This window comes from Manduca sexta, chromosome 2 (genome assembly GCF_014839805.1).
Source record: "Manduca sexta isolate Smith_Timp_Sample1 chromosome 2, JHU_Msex_v1.0, whole genome shotgun sequence".
Taxonomy (NCBI): domain Eukaryota; kingdom Metazoa; phylum Arthropoda; class Insecta; order Lepidoptera; family Sphingidae; genus Manduca; species Manduca sexta.
This window is the reverse complement of record NC_051116.1, coordinates 1,437,015-1,457,526: the sequence shown is the minus strand read 5'-3', so window position 1 is coordinate 1,457,526 and position 20,512 is coordinate 1,437,015. Positions and strand designations below refer to the sequence as shown.

The window sequence follows — 20,512 nt, the reverse complement described above, 5'->3', positions numbered from 1 at the left end:
TTATTTTGTCTCCCGCTTTGCTATGGAGGGAAGTGGAAAAATATTTCCAACTCCTCCCTAACTTTCTATTTGATTAATTTCGTTGCGGGATACTGACATATTAGTTTTCCCTGAGACTCACCGAGCTTCACTGCTCGGTGTCATAAAATGCGTGCCACTGCTGATCCTGGCTTACAGGAGTTGTAGTGGTGGGTGTAAGGGCGGGATAGTGTCTCAATTGAGGCTAACTTGACGTGTGCTAGAGTTCACGCAATGCAGCCTCTTTTTTATATGCCTGGCGTGATGCTGGGTTCATCTTTCAGCGTAGTTGCTTTCATTTCTTTAGAATTTTGTAGAACAGTGTGAGCTGTATACACTGAAAAAAAATCAACCCACTCCAAAAACCACTTGAATTCATAAAATAATAATATTTACATATAATAATATCAGCCCTGTATTATATACATTGCCCACTGCTGGGCACGGGCCTCCTCTACTACTGAGAGGGATTAGGCCTTAGACCACCACGCTGGCTTAATGCGGATTGGTAGACTTCACACACCTTCGAAATTCCTATAGAGTACTTCTCAGATATGCAGGTGTCCTCACGATGTTTTCCTTCACCGTTAAAGCGAACGATAAATTCACAAAGTAAAAATTAATATTTACATACACAAGCAATAAATTCCTAATTTATTAGGAGTCAAATTTAAATTGAACATTGTTTTTGTGTATTTGTATGTTACTTAACTTAGGTTCCAACTTTGATGTTGGTTTATAAATACTATACTCTTCTAGGTCCACATGTGTGAAAATCTTTTCTAGAACATGAATTCTATTGTGCAACTTTCCCAGCTGAACATCGCAATAAGCAACCTCTTGAGAACATGCACAATATCCATTAGTTTAATAATTTGCTCCATCTTACGAAATAAAACATTAACTAATATAACACTTTATCAGGTACTTCACCTGGGATGCGGAGAAGTTCCCCCACCCAGCGGAGATGGTGGCCAACCTCACCGCGAAGGGTCGCAAGCTGGTCGTGATCATAGACCCGCACATCAAGCGTGAGGCGGGCTACTTCCTGCACGAAGACGCGACGGACAACGGCTACTACGTCAAGGATAAGGATGGCAAGGATTACGAAGGTTAGTGGCTGTAGTCCGGCTCGAAGGACCAAAATTTTATTGAGATTTTTTTGGCAATGTAAGTGTAGGAGCAGGTAATTGTTCGTGTGTTTGAGAAGTGAAGGGAATAATTCGGCTTCAAAAGTTAAAAATTATGCTCAAAATGTAAATAGAAAGCTATTTTACATCTTTTTTTGTTTTCAAATTCTATATTATATCCTTTTAACGTGTAAATTTTTCGCCCATGGTCTTCCCCCCAGTATTTCTCCCTATTCTGGTTCGATTTCGGGAATCAAGATGTTTCCAATTAATTCCCAGGTTGGTGTTGGCCGGGATCCTCGTCGTACCTGGACTTCTTCAACCCTGTGGTGAGCAAGTACTACGCGGAGCGTTACCGGTTCGAAAACTTCCCCGGGACCAGCAAGGACGTGCACATTTGGAACGACATGAACGAACCTAGCGTGAGTACATAATATTGAGTATAAATGGATCCTAACCGAAGGGTTTTGTGAACCTGAAGAAACATTATAAAGCTGTTAGAGTAGCGTCGACGCTTACACGTTGGTGCGCGCAGGCTTCATGGCTGTCATACGCCGAGTATATCAAATGGCTGGCAAATATGCTTTCATACGCTACTTGGAGATTATGACTTATAAGTAGGCTTTACAAATTGTACGGCGTATTTAGAAATATAAGTAGTTGTTCATTCATGGTCGGTATAAAGTTTATCACGAGTGACGTTAAAGATGTTGTTACTAGGAATTTACGGGTGACAGATAGTGGCATTTGTGACTAACTTCAAACCGCCCAAGATATAACGGAAATGCTGTAAGGCCTAAAATATCTATAGAAATCATTAATTAAGTCCTTTTTGCTGCGATACGTTTGAAAAAGTGCGTCGTGCCCATCCAACATTTGAGTACATAAGTTGTTCTGTTATTAGGTATTCAACGGCCCCGAGATCACGATGCCCAAGGACTGTCGCCACCACAAGCCACCTCAGGACGGACAGGACGGATTAGCTTCTTTCTGGGAACACAGGTAATGTAACTACTTTCAATAAAAGTCGATAAAAAAGTATTTGAATAATTACGTTTCTACTTTACGGATTTTCATATTTAAAAAAAAAACTAATTTTCGGATTTTATTGCGTTTTTTTTATATTATACTTATCTTCCTTAATATAAAAAGTTGTATAATAAAATGTTGATATTCTAACTTTGACTTTTCCGACGACCAACATCAGTCCCCGCCATGACCGTAAAGACTACAGTCATCGATACGTCGAAAATAGAAAAATAATTTTATCTTTATGTCTAATATTCGCGTAAACATAAGAAAGCTTCATATATTTATATTTTTCACTAAATTATCAAATTTAGCAAGTTTCTTAAATGATAAAACAAAGAAAATATATTTTGTTTTATATACATAATATATTACTGTTTAAAAGTCATTAACTACATTATTGCATACATCAATTGATACACATTAGTCATATACAAATGGATATTTAGAAACGAATTTTAACACACACATCCACACACTAGGCCCCTGTAATCAATATCTTTTGATATCTATTATAATGTTTTTTTTTTTATTAATTCTGTAGACACGTGCACAACGAGTACGGCCTGTGGAACATCCGCGCGACGCACGACGGCATGCGCCTGCGCTCCGACCACAAGTACCGGCCCTTCATACTCACCAGGTCCACATTCGCCGGCACGCAGAGGTAATACATACCATATTTTAAATAAAATAAATTTACCAAAATATTCACGAAAATAAAAATATTTTAATTATTATGAATAACAGTGTTATATTTGTATAATGTTCAATACAGATATAAGTGGTTTAAAGTAGACCTAAAATACTACAATGTAAGAAAGCCTCAATACAAATATCGTTTGATGTTACTCGACTTTTCGCCTAGTAAAACCAACGGTCATGGTCAATATGTCGCTGGCATATGACTCCGCCACCGACGCAGTCTAACATAGAACATTGAACAAAACAGAACCTTATGATATTTTTTTTTATCATTATTTGAATGTTGATACAATTAATCGCTCTCATGCTGATACAATTAATAGCTTTAATGCTGATATAATTAATCGCTTTCTTGTTGATACAAATAATCGCTTTTATTCCAGATACGCGGCGGTGTGGACGGGCGACAATGCGGCAGAGTGGGGCTTCTTGGCGGTGTCGGTGCCGATGTGTTTATCCCTCGCGGCGTCCGGCGTCAGCTTCTGCGGGTCTGACGTGGGTGGGTTCTTCAAGTATCCGGAGGCTGAGCTCATGACCAGGTGGTATCAGGTGAGACAAGTCAGAACATTGTCGATTGTGTGTTTATCATTAGTCTGTGGTTGTTGTCTGTGGTTTTTGACCCGAGTGAAAAGGTTTTCTTGGATAAAAAGTACCCTATAACATTCAGGAGCAATGTAGCTTCCTGTTAGTGGAAAAAAGTCAAAGTTGGTTTAGTAATTCCTGAGATTAGCGCCTTCAAACAAATAAATTCTTTAGCTTCATAATATTAGTACAGATTAATCATGAAGGCATGATTTTGTTATTTCATCGAATTATTCAGTTAATATTTGGTTATACGACAACTCGCACTTGGCCATTACAAAGAAAAAATTTCGAACCGCGCTCAACAGTGGGACAGTATTTCACAATGATAATATTACTATTTTTTCATAGGTTTATCAATCTATATATATAATGAATCCCTATTTCCCTTGGTCACGCCATCACGCGTGAACGGCTGGTCCGATTACAATTTGTTGTGTTTGTTATTGTCAGGAGAAGGTTCTTATGAAAGAAAAAAATATCATAATTGCGCGAAAAATTAAAAAATATAAGAAAACAACGAAAATATTAATTTTATATAACTGTCAATTGGTTGAAATAACTGTCAGCGATTGACAGAATGCGCGCTGCAAATTCATAGTTAAGACGGAACAACGTCTGTCGGACCAACTAGTCAGCAATAAATAATCCTACTACGGAATTAGATACCCTCTTTTTTTTTCAATATAATGTGCGTATGCTATAGGATATGTTATAACATAATGTATGTGTGTGTGTGCAGGCGGGCGCGTTCCAGGCGTTCTTCCGCGCGCACTCGCACATCGAGACCAAGCGCCGCGAGCCCTGGCTCTACGACCCCGCCACCGCCGCACTGCTCAGGGACGCCAACCGCAGGCGATACGCACTCATCGACTACTGGCGAGTATACAACACATACATCGCGAGTTTGTAGCGGCGATAGCCTAGTTGGCTGAGGAACGGACTGCCGAGACGAATGTCCGCAGGCTCAAATTCCAAGACACACCTTTGACCGAAATTGTCTGTATTCTTTGTGAATTATCGCTTGCTTTAACGGTGGAGGAAAACATCGTGACGAAACCTGCGTACATTAGAAGTTGTTTATAGGAATTTGAGGGTGATATCTAATCTAGATCATAATACGGAATATTCATGATGAAAAGTGGGTACACCATTTGCACATGTGCCTACACTTTTGAGGATAAAGTGTGTGTGTTAATGTTAATAAATTTTAATCAATTAAATAAAGTTGTATCACAATTCACACAATGTAATTTACCTTATGTAATGGTTTGATGTACTAAGAAAACCCAAGCAACCGCATTCAACCTTTAATATCTTTAATTATCGCCAATGCATGTACAATTCTTTAAAAGAAGCAGCTAAAAATAATAATCCAAGTACTTCAATAATTATGTAATAATTCCTCACAGGTACACATTATTTTACGAGCACTCCATCGACAAACTGCCGGTGATGAGGCCGCTGTTCCAACACTATCCTAAAGAGGAGGAAACCTTCACCATCGATGATCAATATTTGCTTGGTAAGTAGCCAATTAGACACCACTGCACTTGGAGTGGAGCGGCATCCAAGAGTATTGTTGATCATTAAACTTATCCTATTTGAAGCCAGATTTGCGCAGGTTGGTCATGGAACGCAAGGACTTTGCATCTTGTGTATGGTGGTCACTGACCAGATAAATATGAATCTACCATTTGCACCACATACAATATTTTATTTTATTATATTGAACAAAATATAGGAGTTAATACAAATTAATATTAATATATAACATAATAAACACTAAGCAGCGATAGCCTAGTTGGGTGTGGAACGGACTGCCAAGACGAATGTCCGCAGGTTCAAATCGCAAGGGCACACACCTCTGACTTTTCTAAAATCATGTGTGTATTCTTTGTGAATTATCGCTTGCTTTAACGGTGATGGAAAATATCGTGAGGAAACTTGCATACCTGGGGCCTTATTCTCTATCCCGCACGTTATTTTGACAGTGCGTAACAAGCACTTAACACAACGCATCATGTTTAGGACTATAGAAATTTGGCTTACAGAATACCATTCCACGCACATTTCTCGAAGATAACATGACACGGCCGCGTTACGCGTTTACACTATCATACAGAATAAGGGCCCTGAAAAGTTCTCTATAGGAATTTCGAGGGTGTATGAAGTCTACCTAATCCGCACTAGACCAGCGTGGTGGACTAAGGCCTAATCTCTCTCAGTAGTAGAGGAGGTCGGAGCCCAGCAGAGGGACAGTAGATAATACAGGGCTGATATTATTATAATTGTTGTTATTAATAAAGCACTTGATGAAACTTTAAATAAGTTTTATTTACTTAATAATATATTCAAAGAGATAAAGAGATATCGAACGTTTACATCAGACAGAGACAAGAGAGATAGAGAGAGGGGATAATGATTTCTTATGTTTACGCGAATGTTAGACATTGAAATTAAACTAATTTTCCGGATTCTATCGCGGTTTTTTGTTTATTATTTTTCTCCCGACGTTTCAAAGACTTTGCAGCCTTCATGGTCACGGGGGGGACTGAGGTGTTGTTCATCCGTAAAGTCAAAGTTACAATATCTACCTACATTTTACAATTATACAACTTTTTTTAAATTTTTAGCTGTTGGTGGTCCGATCTACGCAGAATGAGCTCACAGTGTCTTGAAGTCACTGTGAGCTCTGTAGATCGGACCACCACAAATTAGTTTAATTTCAATAGAGAGAGGGGACTTAAAAACTAGTGATATACGCTGACCGGTGAGCTGTCTATGGGTCACTGGTATTTGCGTTTACTCCAACAGTAATAAACACGATCAAGCAAATCTAAGCCAAGATTACATATTTGACAATCAATTCCAGGCGACAAACTCCTGGTCCGTCCTGTGGTGGAGCCGGGCGTGTCGAGCGTGAAGGTGTACCTGCCGGGCGCCGACTCGCACACGCTGTGGTACGACGTGGACACGTACCAGGCACACGCGGCCGCCGGCTGGCTCAACCAGCCCGTCACTATCTCTAAGGTATCTACCATGTTTATTTCTGCACCAAGTAAATGTGGACTGAGAGAATGCCAGTGGTGTTAAGTCTGCCTGTGTACCTTTTGCTGTATATAGAGAGTAAATAAAAAAGAGAAAATGAGTGCTATATTAATTCTATCTTTTTGTGTGTGAAACAAAATTTTATAGTAATGTTACGGATTCTATTTTTAACCGACGCGAAAAAGGAGCTACATTATTTTTTTTTTTTTTTTGTGTCTTCGTTTACAATGTTTATTCCGAGATTTGCGTGTTGAATTGTGAAATTCTTTTTTAATATTTAAAATGTTGTGTTTAAAAAAAAAATTAAAACAATTCATGAAAGTTATTCACATTAATTTCGCATTTTTTTCCGTCTAAAAGTAGAATTTAACCGGAGCAAATAAACATGTGCATTTTGTTGTCAGATCCCCGTGTATCAGCGCGGCGGGTCGATCGTCCCCCGCAAGGAGCGCGTGCGCCGCTCTTCCGCGCTCATGGCCGACGACCCTTACACGCTCATCGTCGCGCTGGACCACAACGTGAGTATATATAAACTCAGGCAATAGTATACTCTAGTAGGGTAAGGTTATTCTGAACCATGTATATTAGGATAATTCTTTAGTAAATCTGGCTTGAAGGACCATTGAAAATATTTCACCTAATTGGTGAGAATTCAATTGGGATAACTAACTCGAAGGATCATGTGATAAATTTTGTAGTAAAAACCCAATCCATTGCTTACGCCAAGGTTGCGGGACTAGCTTGTTATATGTAAGTGGATTGGACATATCTGTACTATACGACTCGAAGGATCATATTTTATTTAACTTCGATGACCATTACACACCAAACTATTTACATTTAACACCTTAAGACTTCAAATATTAATATAATATGTCCCCACATAATATCTATTTGTAATGTCATCAGAAAACGGCGCACGGTTCGCTGTACATCGACGACGGCGAAACTTACGAGTACCGCAACAACAAGTACATTTACGCAAAGATCGCGTTCGAGCCAAACGTCATGACATACACGTGAGTATATGTTAATATTTTACAAATAGCATATAGTTAGAAAGAAAGAAAAGTTAGTGATGTCGCGGTACAATTAGTATACTCACCGCCATCTCGTCAACATTAATGGAACTACGAGAAGACTTATGTGGTATTGACACAACTGTAGTGATTTATCACATAGCAATCAAGCAAGATGGCGATAAACGATCCTGGATTGCGATTGAAGAATTTGAGCGACGCGCTGCATTTATACCACCTCCGAATAGGAACCGTCGGAGGGGCCGCGGCCGGTCACAAACATCTGCCTGACTGGAAATCTTTCCCTTCCATAGAGGAACGCAACCATCCGTTCCTCTACAGCGGCGGTAAACTTTTAAGCCGCTAAAAATGGATTGAAATTTTTAACAATGTGTAGCACTCGTAAAACCTTAATAATTTTGTTATATTAGTACAGACTTCAATCTATTGTAGACGTCATAAAAATGCTGAAATATGTCTGCGCTTTGTGAATATTTTCCTACTATGAGTTTATGAAGACGGAGCAGTTATATACGCAAATAATACACTTTAACTAGAAATTGTAATTTTAGAAATTAGAAGAGCAGTTAAACAGAAACTACTAGGTTTATTTTATTTTTTTCGTTTTTAGCTCTAACCAATAAAACTATTGGTAAATATGGTGTATATTCCTACCTTCATTCTGCAACAAAGTCATAGAAATTTACCAAATTTCTCTTGCAGATTTGTGAACGATCAAGCCTCGTACCCAACACGATCGTGGGTGGAGCGTATCGTCATCGCGGGCATAAAAACCCCGCCGAAAACAGCCAAACTCAACCAGGGGGACAAGCAGGTCCCCCTGCAAATGACCCTGCACAAGGGCAACGATGTACTCGTGATCAGGAAGCCAGGAGCAATCATGGCACTGTCCTGGAGCATCGCCTTTAGCTATTAAATAGGTTAATTGAGTTTGGTTTGCGTTTCTGTACTTTATCGAGTAATGAGATGTAATTTGCCACCGATCGATGGGTAATTGATCTTGCGTGTATGTTTCTGGAGTCGATAGTATATCATTAAAATCGATTATAAATCGGGTATTATTGAACTGTGTAATTTAGATAGATTTTTGCTACCATGTCTATAATAATTGAAATGGTTGACCGATTTTATAGGTGTATGAGTCGATATTTAGGTATTATCGACTTTCATGATTTAGCTAGATGTATTTAATATGATAATATATGGAGATGCTAAACCAAACTCCAGTGAAATGAACACTATTTAAATAAGGACTATTGTATTCAGTGTTGTCGGTGATCCTAATCTTATATAATAGAACAGATTTTTGCAAAGTCGGTAAACGCATACTTAATAATAATAACATGGCATAATTATTAAATATATATTTTGATTTTGTGTAGTAATTGTCGATAGATTTCATATTTAGTATCGATAAAACATATCATTATCTAATGGAGGGAATTCAAAATCTGATAAACATCACAATTTGAAACTTATCGATACTTTACAATGCACTACACTGCCTAAAGTACTATGTGTCGAAACGTTTATCGACTTTGTAAACTTTTGTTTTAGGTATATGTGTCGTTACATAGAACATTGTCCTATAAGATATTAGTACCTAATTTATGAGATGTTATGTGAAATACAGTATGTATTGCAATGAACACGAGTTATCTTGTGCCCTCAAATTGTGAATTCCAAATTAACTCCATACCAATCGGTAAGTTGACAATAAAAGCATGGATATGTTTTTTGAAATAGATGTTTTTGAATTATGAATTGTATTCCGAGGGAAGAAAGGTCAACGGGTAAAGCATTATCATTATCATGTGATAATAAATACAATTTTAATATTAATCTGTTTTATTTATCTTACATTCGCCAACAGCCCTCCATTTTTAACTTACGTAAATACAAATCTATCGATAAAGGTTCACAGTTTGGCAGACATCATAGCTGCCAAGTTGTCACACCATACACGCTACCATTGTCGCACGGACACACGAAATGCGACTAATCGGGAATATATTTCGCATTCGTACAATGTACGATCGAATTGATTGTACTATAAATGGGACAGTCCGTGCGACCGTCGCATCGTGTATACCCATTTTTTTTTCCAATAAGTTTCTTAGGAAGTAGACGTAAAGCTTTTGCGGTGAGCACAGTGATGTTTTATTGCACAGTAAGTACCAATAAACAATATTTACATAGATCATGTCGGGTTCATATAATTAGATATAACCTATTTATATAATTAATAAATAGGGCTCGAAAAAACGTGATACTAACAGAGCTAAATTTATCTAACATTTGTACCTATAGAGAATCAGTGACAACAGTCATACAGATGTTTTCGTAAATAGAACACAAAAACTAACCCCCTTATTCATAGACGTTTTTTTTTTCAAGGACGGAGCATTGCTGTGATATCAAGTCTGTTTCTCAGTGCTGACGGCATGGCAGCCTTCGCAGTGAGTAGACATAGGGCCGTTGTGATTGGCTAATATTGTTGTATCTCACTATTAGCCAATCACAACGGCCCTCTTTATGTTTCTCAGTGCCGTTGGGCACTGAGATACAGACTTGTTATCACAGCATCACTCCATCCTTAGATAAAGAACGTCTATGAATAAGGGGGTAATAATACAACCAATCACAACAAATAGTAAAACATTATTTCCATCAATAAAAAAATCCTTGATTACAGCAATCTGTGAAAATCCCAATTCATAGACTTCCAAAATACCATAGAGTAATCTCTATGTCGGATAAAGGATTTAAATTTTTGTACGAAACTGAGATTTTGCGAATATAGAAACCGCTGTAATAATTTTAAATTTAAGCTCGATTTTAAACAAGAACTTTGTTTAAACGAACTTTAGGTACAATTCTGACTTCTCATCTACCTTTTAGGATCTCAAAATAAAACTATTAAAAAAAAGTTGTTACAAAAGTTTTCTATCTTCATTTCTCTATTGCTAGCTGTAAACATTCACAACTGGATTTAGCACCCATTCTCAAAGCCAAAGATGCTATATTTTATAACAACATTCAACGATACACTAAACATAATTGTGATTAATCAGACACTAAAATGTTTATGTAGTCAAGGATATTATATACTTTCAACTATATGTAGTACAGATACAAATAATAGTGCCTCATACTGCACTGCAATGCATGACTGCCTTGGTGGCGTAGTTTTACTGCATGCGCGGTATGACAGCGCTCTGAGGTCCTAGGTTCGAATCCCGGGTCGGACAAAGTGAGGTTTGGGTTTTTCTGCTCAGTATCAGCCCGGAGTCTGGAATTTGTGCCCGATATAACGATAGGCTCGCCCCCAGTCGATCATTGGACGGAACACAATTGGCGAAAAGTGGGTTACCTAGTCGCGCCTCAGCATACCCCCTCGGGGATACATGCGTGACGTGTGTATGTCACACTGCAAGTGTTTTGGGGTTAGTTAATATGACTGCCTGGGTGGCGTAGTCGTATTACCTTCGCGATTCGACAGCTTCCCTAGCTCCTGGGTTCGAACCCCGAGTCGAACAGAAATAACGAGTTTTTTACTGGAATCTAGAACGTATACCCGGTATGCCGATAGGCTCGCCCTCATCACGTCATGGGACGGAAATCACACAAGAAAATGGGTGTCCTGTTTATATCTGTGCCTAGCCCTTCTGGGATAAAGGTGTGATGTGTGTATCTATAAGCAAATTTAGGCGGACGTAACTAACTTCCTGACGAAAAATTTTTGACCAGTCATCAAGGACCGTGTTAATAAATCAATCTCAAGTTTGAGTAAGATCTCAAGTAGACATTTAATTTATTGAACAATTAATAAACAAAGCTTCTGCTGTAACTTAAGCTGACTCGGCGCTTTTATTATGAATAAAGGTTTATTTAATAAAGAGTATTTTAAAATGCTGACTTTTTTTTATTGTTTTGAATGACGAGATTAACTTGCCGTTCGCCTGATGGTAAGCGATACGACCACCCAACACTTTGAATTACAAAGTATTGTTTGGTCTACTGCACTCGACATCATGAGACATGAGTCGTCTCATTATGTCCATTAGTTACACTGGCTACAATGTCCTTCAAACCGGAACACAACAGTGACTACACACTGCTTCTTGGCGGCCGAAATAGACAATGCGGTGGTACCTACCCAGGCGGACTCTCACATATGAGAGACCTACCACCACCTTAACAGCGTTTCAGCTGATATTGCACTTAAGAGCGATATTGAGTTGCACGTATTAAAACAGCTCTAGGTATCGTACCATGACTGTTCAATGTACATAGATTTGTAGGAGTCTATTTTGTTTGGACATGCCTAGTATTTGTTAGCCAGACAAGGGTTGGTTTATACAACACACCGGAGTTTTGGGAGACTGCTTTAGACTTTAGACTGCGCTCGCGACCTGAGGGGAACGCACTAACGGGTTACGAACCTCGCCTCAGACGGTCACTGGGAGAGGGAGAGACTCTTATTATTAAGTCTACAACATACTTAGTCTGGCCATAAATACTGTTACACTTAATTATAAAAAAATATTACATTTGAATTTCGAATCTGTCATTTTTATACGATTGTTCATTGTGTTTTCTCATTTTGGCGCCAATACATTGTAAAATATTTTGCGATATTAAAATGGTGTGGGGTGATAAAGAGAACCGAATCGCTGTGATAGCATTACACAAAGTAGGTATGGAGCCAAATGCAATTTTTAAAACTCTCCATACACTTGGTATTAGTAAAATGTTTGTGTACCGGGCTATTAATAGGTACAATGAGACCTCCTCTGTTTGTGACAGAAAAGATCTGGCCGTCCACGTAGTGTTCGTACGAAAAAGGTGGTCAAAGCAGTAAGGGAAAGAATTCGAAGAAATCCTGTCCGAAAGCAAAAGATTTTATCTCGGGAAATGAAGATAGCACCTAGAACCATGTCGCGTATTTTAAAAGATGACTTAGGACTTGCAGCCTATAAGAGACGCACTGGCCATTTCTTAACTGATAATTTAAAGAAGAATAGGGTGGTAAAATCGAAACAACTACTGAAGCGGTACGCAAAGGGAGGTCACAGAAAAATTTTGTTTACGGATGAGAAAATTTTTACAATTGAGCAACATTTTAACAAACAAAATGACCGTATTTATGCTCAAAGCTCTAAGGAAGCTTCCCAATTAGTCGACAGAGTGCAACGTGGACATTATCCGACTTCAGTGATGGTTTGGTGGGGTGTTAGCTATGAAGGAGTGACTGAGCCATATTTTTGTGAAAAAGGTATCAAAACATCGGCACAAGTGTATCAAGATACCATTCTTGAGAAGGTAGTTAAGCCCCTTAACATCACCATGTTCAATAACCAAGTATGGTCCTTCCAGCAAGACTCGGCGCCGGGTCATAAAGCTCGGTCCACGCAGTCTTGGTTGGAATCGAACGTTTCGGACTTCATCAGAGCTGAAGACTGGCCGTCGTCTAGTCCCGATCTTAATCCGCTGGATTATGATTTGTGGTCAGTTTTAGAGAGTACAGCTTGCTCTAAACGCCATGATAGTTTGGAGTCCCTAAAACAATCTATACGATTGGCAGTGAAGAATTTTCCCATGGAAAGAGTGCGTGCTTCTATTGATAACTGGCCTCATCGTTTAAAGGACTGTATTGCAGCCAATGGAGACCACTTCGAATAAGCTTTTTATATTTTTAATTGTTTTATATTTATGTATTAAACTGACACACTGTAAAAGTAATAAATGTTATTTGCAGTTAACAATTTTCTTTTTTCTTTATTACAATATTTATGGCAAGACTAGGTATTGTGTACTAAAGGTTTCACTATTTACCGTTAATTTCAATAAACGATTGCTAACGATTTTCTCCATCTATGGCATTCAGAATAAAGATTTTTTGGTATGCTTATATGACGTATTTTAATTGTTTTTTTCTATACGGGGATGGCAAAGTGGCCCACTGCACTCCATGGTAAGTGGAGCAGGGTCCAATAGAATGTCGACTGACAAGAGATGTTTACCCCTCGACAGTCGACACAATTATGCCGGCCTGTTGGAACCGGATATATACAAGCTGATCACGGAACGCGACACACTTACGTGGGCCATTACGGCGGGTTTAACACCGTGTGACCGTGGTCGTTATCCGGGCGGATATAAAATAAATCCTACCACTAGCAAGGGATAAATCGAATTGGGATAGTTTACTGAAATCAGAATTTAGTCTGAACAGCTCTCAAAATACGTCACGGATTGGTAGACAAATATATATATAACAAAATCATTTTACAATGTTTATTTGAAAGTATATTGTATGACGTCACAACGCGATAATTCCAGCTTTGTTGCCTGTTAACAAAATTTTATAATATTGGAAACTATACAGGGTCATTTTGATATTTCATTAATAAATGAAACCATATACTTGTCTCTTGTATTGTATTTGTATTTTAAGAGTAGATGAGAAATTTAAGTTCCGAACAATATTAATATTAATAAAAAATAATTTAAATTTGACATGAGCTAAGGCCACTGCTAACACGATGAGGATTTGTCGGAGCGGAAACATCATACTCTATGACAGAAATGTACTGTACTAACAATAGAAATACAGTTACACACAAATTACATCCACACTTAAGTAAAAAATTATCAACAAAAAAAACAGAACTAGTGGTTTTAGTAAACCGGACTTATTGGCGAGAATTTTTGTTATCCATCGATGATTTATGGTACAACGTTAGCAAATATAAAGAAGAATACGTGGTTTCATTTACTAATGTCAAAATACCCTACATAATATGTTGCTTTGTTATTTACAACTACAACACAACTCACTACTCACAACTAGACTAGTTTATAACACAGAACGAAAATCATAGGACCCTGTTATGCTCCAATTGGGATCAAGCATTTAACAGTTTAAATATTATTTCTAAACAAATGACAATATAGTGCTTTCAACGCAAAAATAAAAAACAAATATGACGAAATGAGCACGTCTTGCATGAGCTTGCACCAAAACGGTAAAAATGTCATATTTAATTCAATTTTAAATTACACATATAGATCATTTCATGCACGAAGACGCGCCCTACCTCTTTCCCTTGTGTGCGAGTTAAATGTTTGCACACGCAATGCATAGCGTCGGGGAAAGAGAATACCGCGTAAGTGACAGAAACAAATACAGGATTATCAATCAAAAATTTTGTACAATAAGTATCAATTTTAATTGTGACGTGGTCATTGCGTGCGAACTCATGTTGCTCTCGCGCACGGTAAATGTTTACTGAAAGTAGTGGGGCCTGTCTCCGTGAATGAAATGATCTATACACTGCACTGCGCTCCACTCACCCTGGCACTTCAGATGTTTTTGTAATGTTCAATATCGTCGTGAATTATGGTAATATTTCTCAAGGCGTTTTAAAAACAGCCGTATATCAAACAATCATGTAAACTTTTATTTCAGCGAGGGGAAATAGCACCTCTAGCGGTAGAATTAAGACTTGTTATAAGGAGGTCCATGCGAGCTCGAAGGACCAAAAACAATATATGGAAAAGTAAGACGCTACTGTGTCCATATTCAAATATTTACTATTTTAGGGCAGCAAATTCTGCCATTAGAAATATGAATAATACTATATCCCTAACAGTTTAACACTAACTATATCTCACGCGTTTTACATAAATGGCATCACTAATAGTACTTATACTTCCCGCTTCAAATTAAGAGACCAGCTTCTTAATTTTACTCCAAGCCAATTACTCTATACTTAAATAACTACTATATTTATTTAAAACCTCTGTACAAATTAAAAATAAGTTCCAAGGCGATATAACTTTTTAACAACACCAAATCACTAATATAAGGAAATAAGATTCTATAAAAGAACTTAAAAATAAAGACTCGCCGGCGAGTCTAATTTTAGGCACAATAAACTACGCGGACATTTTTCATTTAGGTTCTACCCTCATAAAAATATTAAAGACTGCCAAGAGCCTGACACACCTTTATATCCATGGGTATTACGCCAGTCGCGGGCCAAGAATTAAGGTGTATAAGTTTAGCTTAGCTCGCATAGCTGAAAAATTACACATGTAATATAGACTAATTTACACAGTTTGCACATAAGAGAAAATATCTATTTGAGCTAAGCCAAACCAATTTTAGCTTGGCTTTTGATTTGCAACCCGCATTATACGCCAGGATTGGATGTCTGAGAACAAAGCTACTTCCCATTTAGGCTTTTTAATACTAACAATGCCAACCTTTACCAATATTCTAAATAATACCCATCGGGTACATTTTATTGCACAGAACAGGAATAATTTTAGAGTCAGACGCGCGTTTTGCGCGTCCGCTATCGTCATCTGAACATTTTGTACAGTAATGTCCAGACGCGTAGTGAGGCAAGCGTGGCTCACTTAAAGAATATCCTACTGGGCTTGTCCTCGTTCGGGAACTCTATGAAAGGATGTGTCTGTTTGTGTTCCAGCATCTCGCTTTCTGATGGGAATACATCTCCACATATATCGCACGGCACTTGCGAGTCCTCAGACGATTCACTATCACTCCTATCCCTCTCCCTCTTCCTCTTTTTCACTGCCTTCTCTTCTTTTTTCGGCTCCGACTCTTTAGACGATGACTCTTCAGGTACCTTCACCCCGGACAGCAAAAACTCTTTCATATTCTTATGTTTGGTCGAGAACTTGTGTTGTTTTAACCGGTTCTCGGAACTGCACTGGTATTCGCAAATAAAACACACGTATTTCATAACGCCTGTGTGTATTTCGGCGTGCGCTTTCCTCTTCTCTGGCGTGGCGAAGCGGAAATCGCAGAATTTACACGGATACTTTCTGTCTGGCGAGTGCAGGCGCATGTGGGAAGTCAGAGCGTTCATATCTTTGCACATCTTGCGACATTCGAGGCACATAACGCCCGTTTCTTCGGGTTGTGCTTCCTCTACGTTTTCCGTGCTGTGATGTATCCTCCGATGTGATGTTAGGCCTTTTTGTGTAAAGAACACTCTGCGACAATCTTCGCATTGTAATTGAGGATCAGCTTTTAGTTCTGGACTATGTTTTTCTATCTGATGTAGTGCAAGTTTGTCAGCTTCGTGGAACTGCATGCCGCATTCTTCACATTTCCAAGCCTTCACTAGCTTAGAGAACGCCTCTAAGACATCTAGCACAGACTGACACTCCACATCTGGGTGGTAAGTTTTTGTGTGATTTCCGAAATCTATGATTTTCGGAAAGGTTCGTTTGCAATGTGGACAACTGTACGGTTCCTTGTGATCCTCCATAACATGCGATTTTAGGTCTGACAACTCGTTATACGATTTGGAACACATAAAGCAGTTTAACTTTTGTTTACTTTTCACAACCTCTGAAATAACTTTGTACTCCATCAACTGAACTTTTTGGTGTATCTGTAAGTGTTTGAACAACTCTTTTCTGGTGTTATAGTCTGTTGGACAAAACTTGCAGGGAAATCTCTTTCTGTGCACTCTTTTTCTATGCTGCGCTAGTTCTTCTTTACTCTTAAATTGTCTCGAACATGTAACGCACGGGTAAGAGTTAGTGTCGTCGAACAAATTGTGAGATCTTAAGCAGGTCTCCATGCGGCTGCGTCTGCGAAAGACATTCCCGCAAGTACACTCATACCCTTCTTTCTTCACAATCTGTTGTTTATCTTTTACTTCTTCTTCGTCTTTTAATTTAAGTCTCTTGTTCCGATTTTCTGTCCTAGTTTTGACTCCTTTGATGATCCCCAACGCTCGTTTCTCGATGCTGTCGTGAACTCGCAAATGTTTCTGTAATTGCGAGTTGCAAGTGTAAGCGTTCGAGCATTTTGGGCACGTGTACTTCTTATCCTTCTGATATTTATTTGACTTCTTCTCTAGTAATCCGTAAGCTTGCTGCTCCAACGATAGAACGTCGCCAGTTATCGAGTTTAGTTGGAATGCGTCGTAGTCGGCGTTGTCGTTGGTCGGTAATATTTCTTCGGGGTTCCCGAGTTTCAATGGTATAGTTGCTTCTGTCATGGGCCGTATTTCCATGACTAGCGTCTTGGTGGTCTTTGACTCTATGAGCCCGTCCCGCGGGTTGGTGATCGTCGATGTCGTGTTTATCAGTTTGTTTGATATCAAATGTGTCTCCGTCACTGTTAAGTCCGCCTCGTTTTTGATTACTTTGTAGTAGTTGCCGTCCTAAAAAATAATATATTTATAAGATTCTGCATAAATTGGATTTGCATAAAAAATAGTGTCTTAGAATTGGTGAGTATGAGAATGTCTTGAAATAATAATAGTTTCTAATGAGAAGAGTGAAACAAACTGTTACAATAATCTGTTAGATCTATGAAATGTTGTTACTAGCTTGCCTTCTCCTCACTCAATACTACTTACATCGATATTCTCATGCATTTCACTTTTCAAGCCATCGTCCTGCAAGCAAGCCTCCACTTTGCTCAAAGCCACAGCTTCATTACTGTCCATACTGTCTTCAAAATTCGGATAATCGTAAGAAATCACTTCATCGCCTGTTATAATCTCACTATCTTCTTGTTTTATATCTACACCGTCCAAATTATTCATTGGAGACGACGATTTCTCCACATCAGGTTTTATCTCCTCAGTTTCTACTGTAAATAAATCTGTTTCTGGATCTTTCTCAATGTTACTCTCTTCTTTGACATGTAGTTGCACGTTTTCGAATGGGTTGTCAGTCACGTTTTGTTCGTCTTCGTGCGTTTCTATCTCTGTTTTGATGTATAGCTGTCCATCGTCAACCTCCTCTTTTATTGGCACGTCGGTATACTCATTCAGCTCCATCGTGATGTTTTCCGTAGACATACTCTGTAAAGAAACGAATACGTTTTGTCACTTCACTAAAATTTATTTACCCACAATTATTAGTTTGGAATTTTGAAGTGCTAAACTGGTTATGATAAGTTTTTTAACAATATTGTCAAACATGATAACCTGATTAGAATTCATTAGACGTTGCGCTTTAGCTATAGCTCGTTTTAACGCTATCCTGACCCGGTTTTTCCGCAACCGCTCCTGTCTTTGTTGTTCGGTTTCTCGCAAATAGTATGCTCTCGCACGTATAGAAGCTTTGCTGCGCCTACCCATAGCCTACTGGCGCTAAAAATAAAGAAAAAAGAATTTAAAATATTTAGGATAAGCATGCGAGAGTACAGGGTATATTTAAATGGATCTTGTGGCTTTCACATTTGACGCGTTCGAATTTATGTGTTGGAAAAACAATACTATAAACTAATAGTAGTATCATAATATAATAGACAATAGTAATATATGGTATGGACGCTTTAAGTTCTATCAATAATCCAAGTAATCTTTAATATGAAAATTATATTTTCAAACTTCATATGCAGTTTGTAAATTGTTGAAACATGGCACTGTAATATTGCATTTGACAAATGTGAATGCCAAGTGGTTACAAGTTCATGATAATAGTCTGCTATAATTTCTAAATTATTTATTATAAAAAAATTGTCTGAGCAGATATTACATTTTAAAAATAACATGCATAAAATATAATATGTAATTTTGTATGTGTACTAGACATAGTGACTCCACTGCATCTGATGGTAAGTGGTGTGGGGTCCAATAAAATGTTGACTGACGAGAGATGATTATCCCTCAGCAGTTGACACAATTATGCCGTCCTGTTGGAACCGGATATACAAAGACTGATCCCAAAACGCGACACACATACGTGGGTCACTATGACAGGTTTTAAAACCTTGTGTACGGTGGTTGCTATCCAGATACATGTAAAATATACCTTACTAACAATAAATTCCATGTACCCACTAACAGTATTATAGCGCAATAACAATACTTTGTCAATGGTTAATAATAATAACTTGGTAATTTTTTTATTATTTCATGATAACTAAATAGTAGTTGTAACAACAGCTTGATTCTTAACTACTGTTTATTTTTATTTCTTTGTGATATCACAATTTAATACAAAAAATGACTTGTTATTAAATTGATATTTACTTACAGTAAGCATAATATTGTTTGGAATGTAATAAAAAAAAATCCTTTCTAAATATGAGTCTCTACAAATAAAATATTCTTAATGGAATATATTAGTGTTCTGCATTAATTTGAATATCGATATCGAAACATCATATTTAAAACATTACAGGTTCTCACAAATCCCATTATACATAACCAATATGGGAACTGGGAAGAGAAAAAAATATATCTAATCTATATTATAAAGTAAACGATATTTATATCTGCGATGTCACTTAATAATTTATTCATAAATAAACTTATATGTTGACCTTCAAAATACTTCTTACCTTATACATGAAACTTAGATTTGAAAAACTTATAATTTAGCCTTCCACATTCACATCGATTTTAAGTCTATGAATTAACCAAGCGCACAATATAACGTCTTTTTCAGTTTGCATGCGTAGGACACGTAAGTATTGTGGTTTCATATCTTCATTCGGTTGATATCCAACGTTATTACAGCTAAGAATCGCTAATTAGTTTCTAGTGTTCATTACGATAAATTGCACTGTAATATTACCATTGCTTTGAAGGTCTCTGCCCGCTAAAATTCTTTATAATGGCCCAAGATCCAATAATATACAAAATAAAGTAAAGTTGGTAATATGTAACTAATTTTAGGTAAATAAATAGTAAAAGCTAAACAAATCCCCTCCTCGCTTTTTATTTTTTTTTGACAATTTCTTTGACAGTCAGTAGGTATTTTTTTGCACATCGAAGTAGTGATGTATATTAAAATAAGAAAATTATCTTTTAATGAAATTATAAAACTAAAAACATATATTATTTCCTGGTCACCTATATTATATATATTGGATAAATATGTTTATACAGATAGCTTCCCAGGTAAATAATAAACTTTAAATTTTTTATTAGTCGATTCTGCTAT

General features: G+C 37.6%; 2 protein-coding genes across 6 annotated transcripts in view; one reads left to right on the top strand and one right to left on the bottom strand.

Annotated features, from left to right (window-relative positions):
* The window catches only part of LOC115448721 (neutral alpha-glucosidase AB), a 36,128-nt gene extending 26,731 nt beyond the window's left edge, over positions 1-9,397 (top strand). For both annotated transcript variants that reach the window (XM_030176253.2, XM_030176252.2), the window contains exons 10-20: positions 943-1,130; positions 1,428-1,570; positions 2,053-2,150; positions 2,722-2,844; positions 3,266-3,431; positions 4,207-4,343; positions 4,877-4,989; positions 6,340-6,497; positions 6,920-7,033; positions 7,425-7,534; positions 8,258-9,397. In XM_030176253.2, coding sequence (XP_030032113.2) covers positions 943-1,130; positions 1,428-1,570; positions 2,053-2,150; positions 2,722-2,844; positions 3,266-3,431; positions 4,207-4,343; positions 4,877-4,989; positions 6,340-6,497; positions 6,920-7,033; positions 7,425-7,534; positions 8,258-8,471 — 1,564 coding nt within the window. In that variant the 3' untranslated portion in view covers positions 8,472-9,397. The remainder of the gene's footprint in view (positions 1-942; positions 1,131-1,427; positions 1,571-2,052; positions 2,151-2,721; positions 2,845-3,265; positions 3,432-4,206; positions 4,344-4,876; positions 4,990-6,339; positions 6,498-6,919; positions 7,034-7,424; positions 7,535-8,257) is intronic.
* A 4,443-nt stretch (positions 9,398-13,840) lies between these two features.
* LOC115448716 (zinc finger protein 271) lies at positions 13,841-20,315 on the bottom strand. Of its 4 annotated transcripts, none has more exons than XM_030176242.2 (4): positions 19,908-20,315; positions 18,547-18,711; positions 17,971-18,420; positions 13,841-17,772 (listed from the first exon to the last, which is right to left on the bottom strand). In XM_030176242.2, exons 2-4 carry the CDS (start codon positions 18,697-18,699, stop codon positions 15,982-15,984), a joined length of 2,394 nt encoding a protein of 797 aa, XP_030032102.2. In that variant the 5' UTR covers positions 18,700-18,711; positions 19,908-20,315; the 3' UTR covers positions 13,841-15,981. The 4 variants fall into 4 exon arrangements, with proteins under 4 accessions (XP_030032102.2, XP_030032103.2, XP_030032104.2 ...); XM_030176243.2 differs by having other exon boundaries at positions 20,144-20,315; XM_030176244.2 differs by lacking the exon at positions 18,547-18,711.
* Between the last annotated feature and the right edge of the window lie 197 nt (positions 20,316-20,512).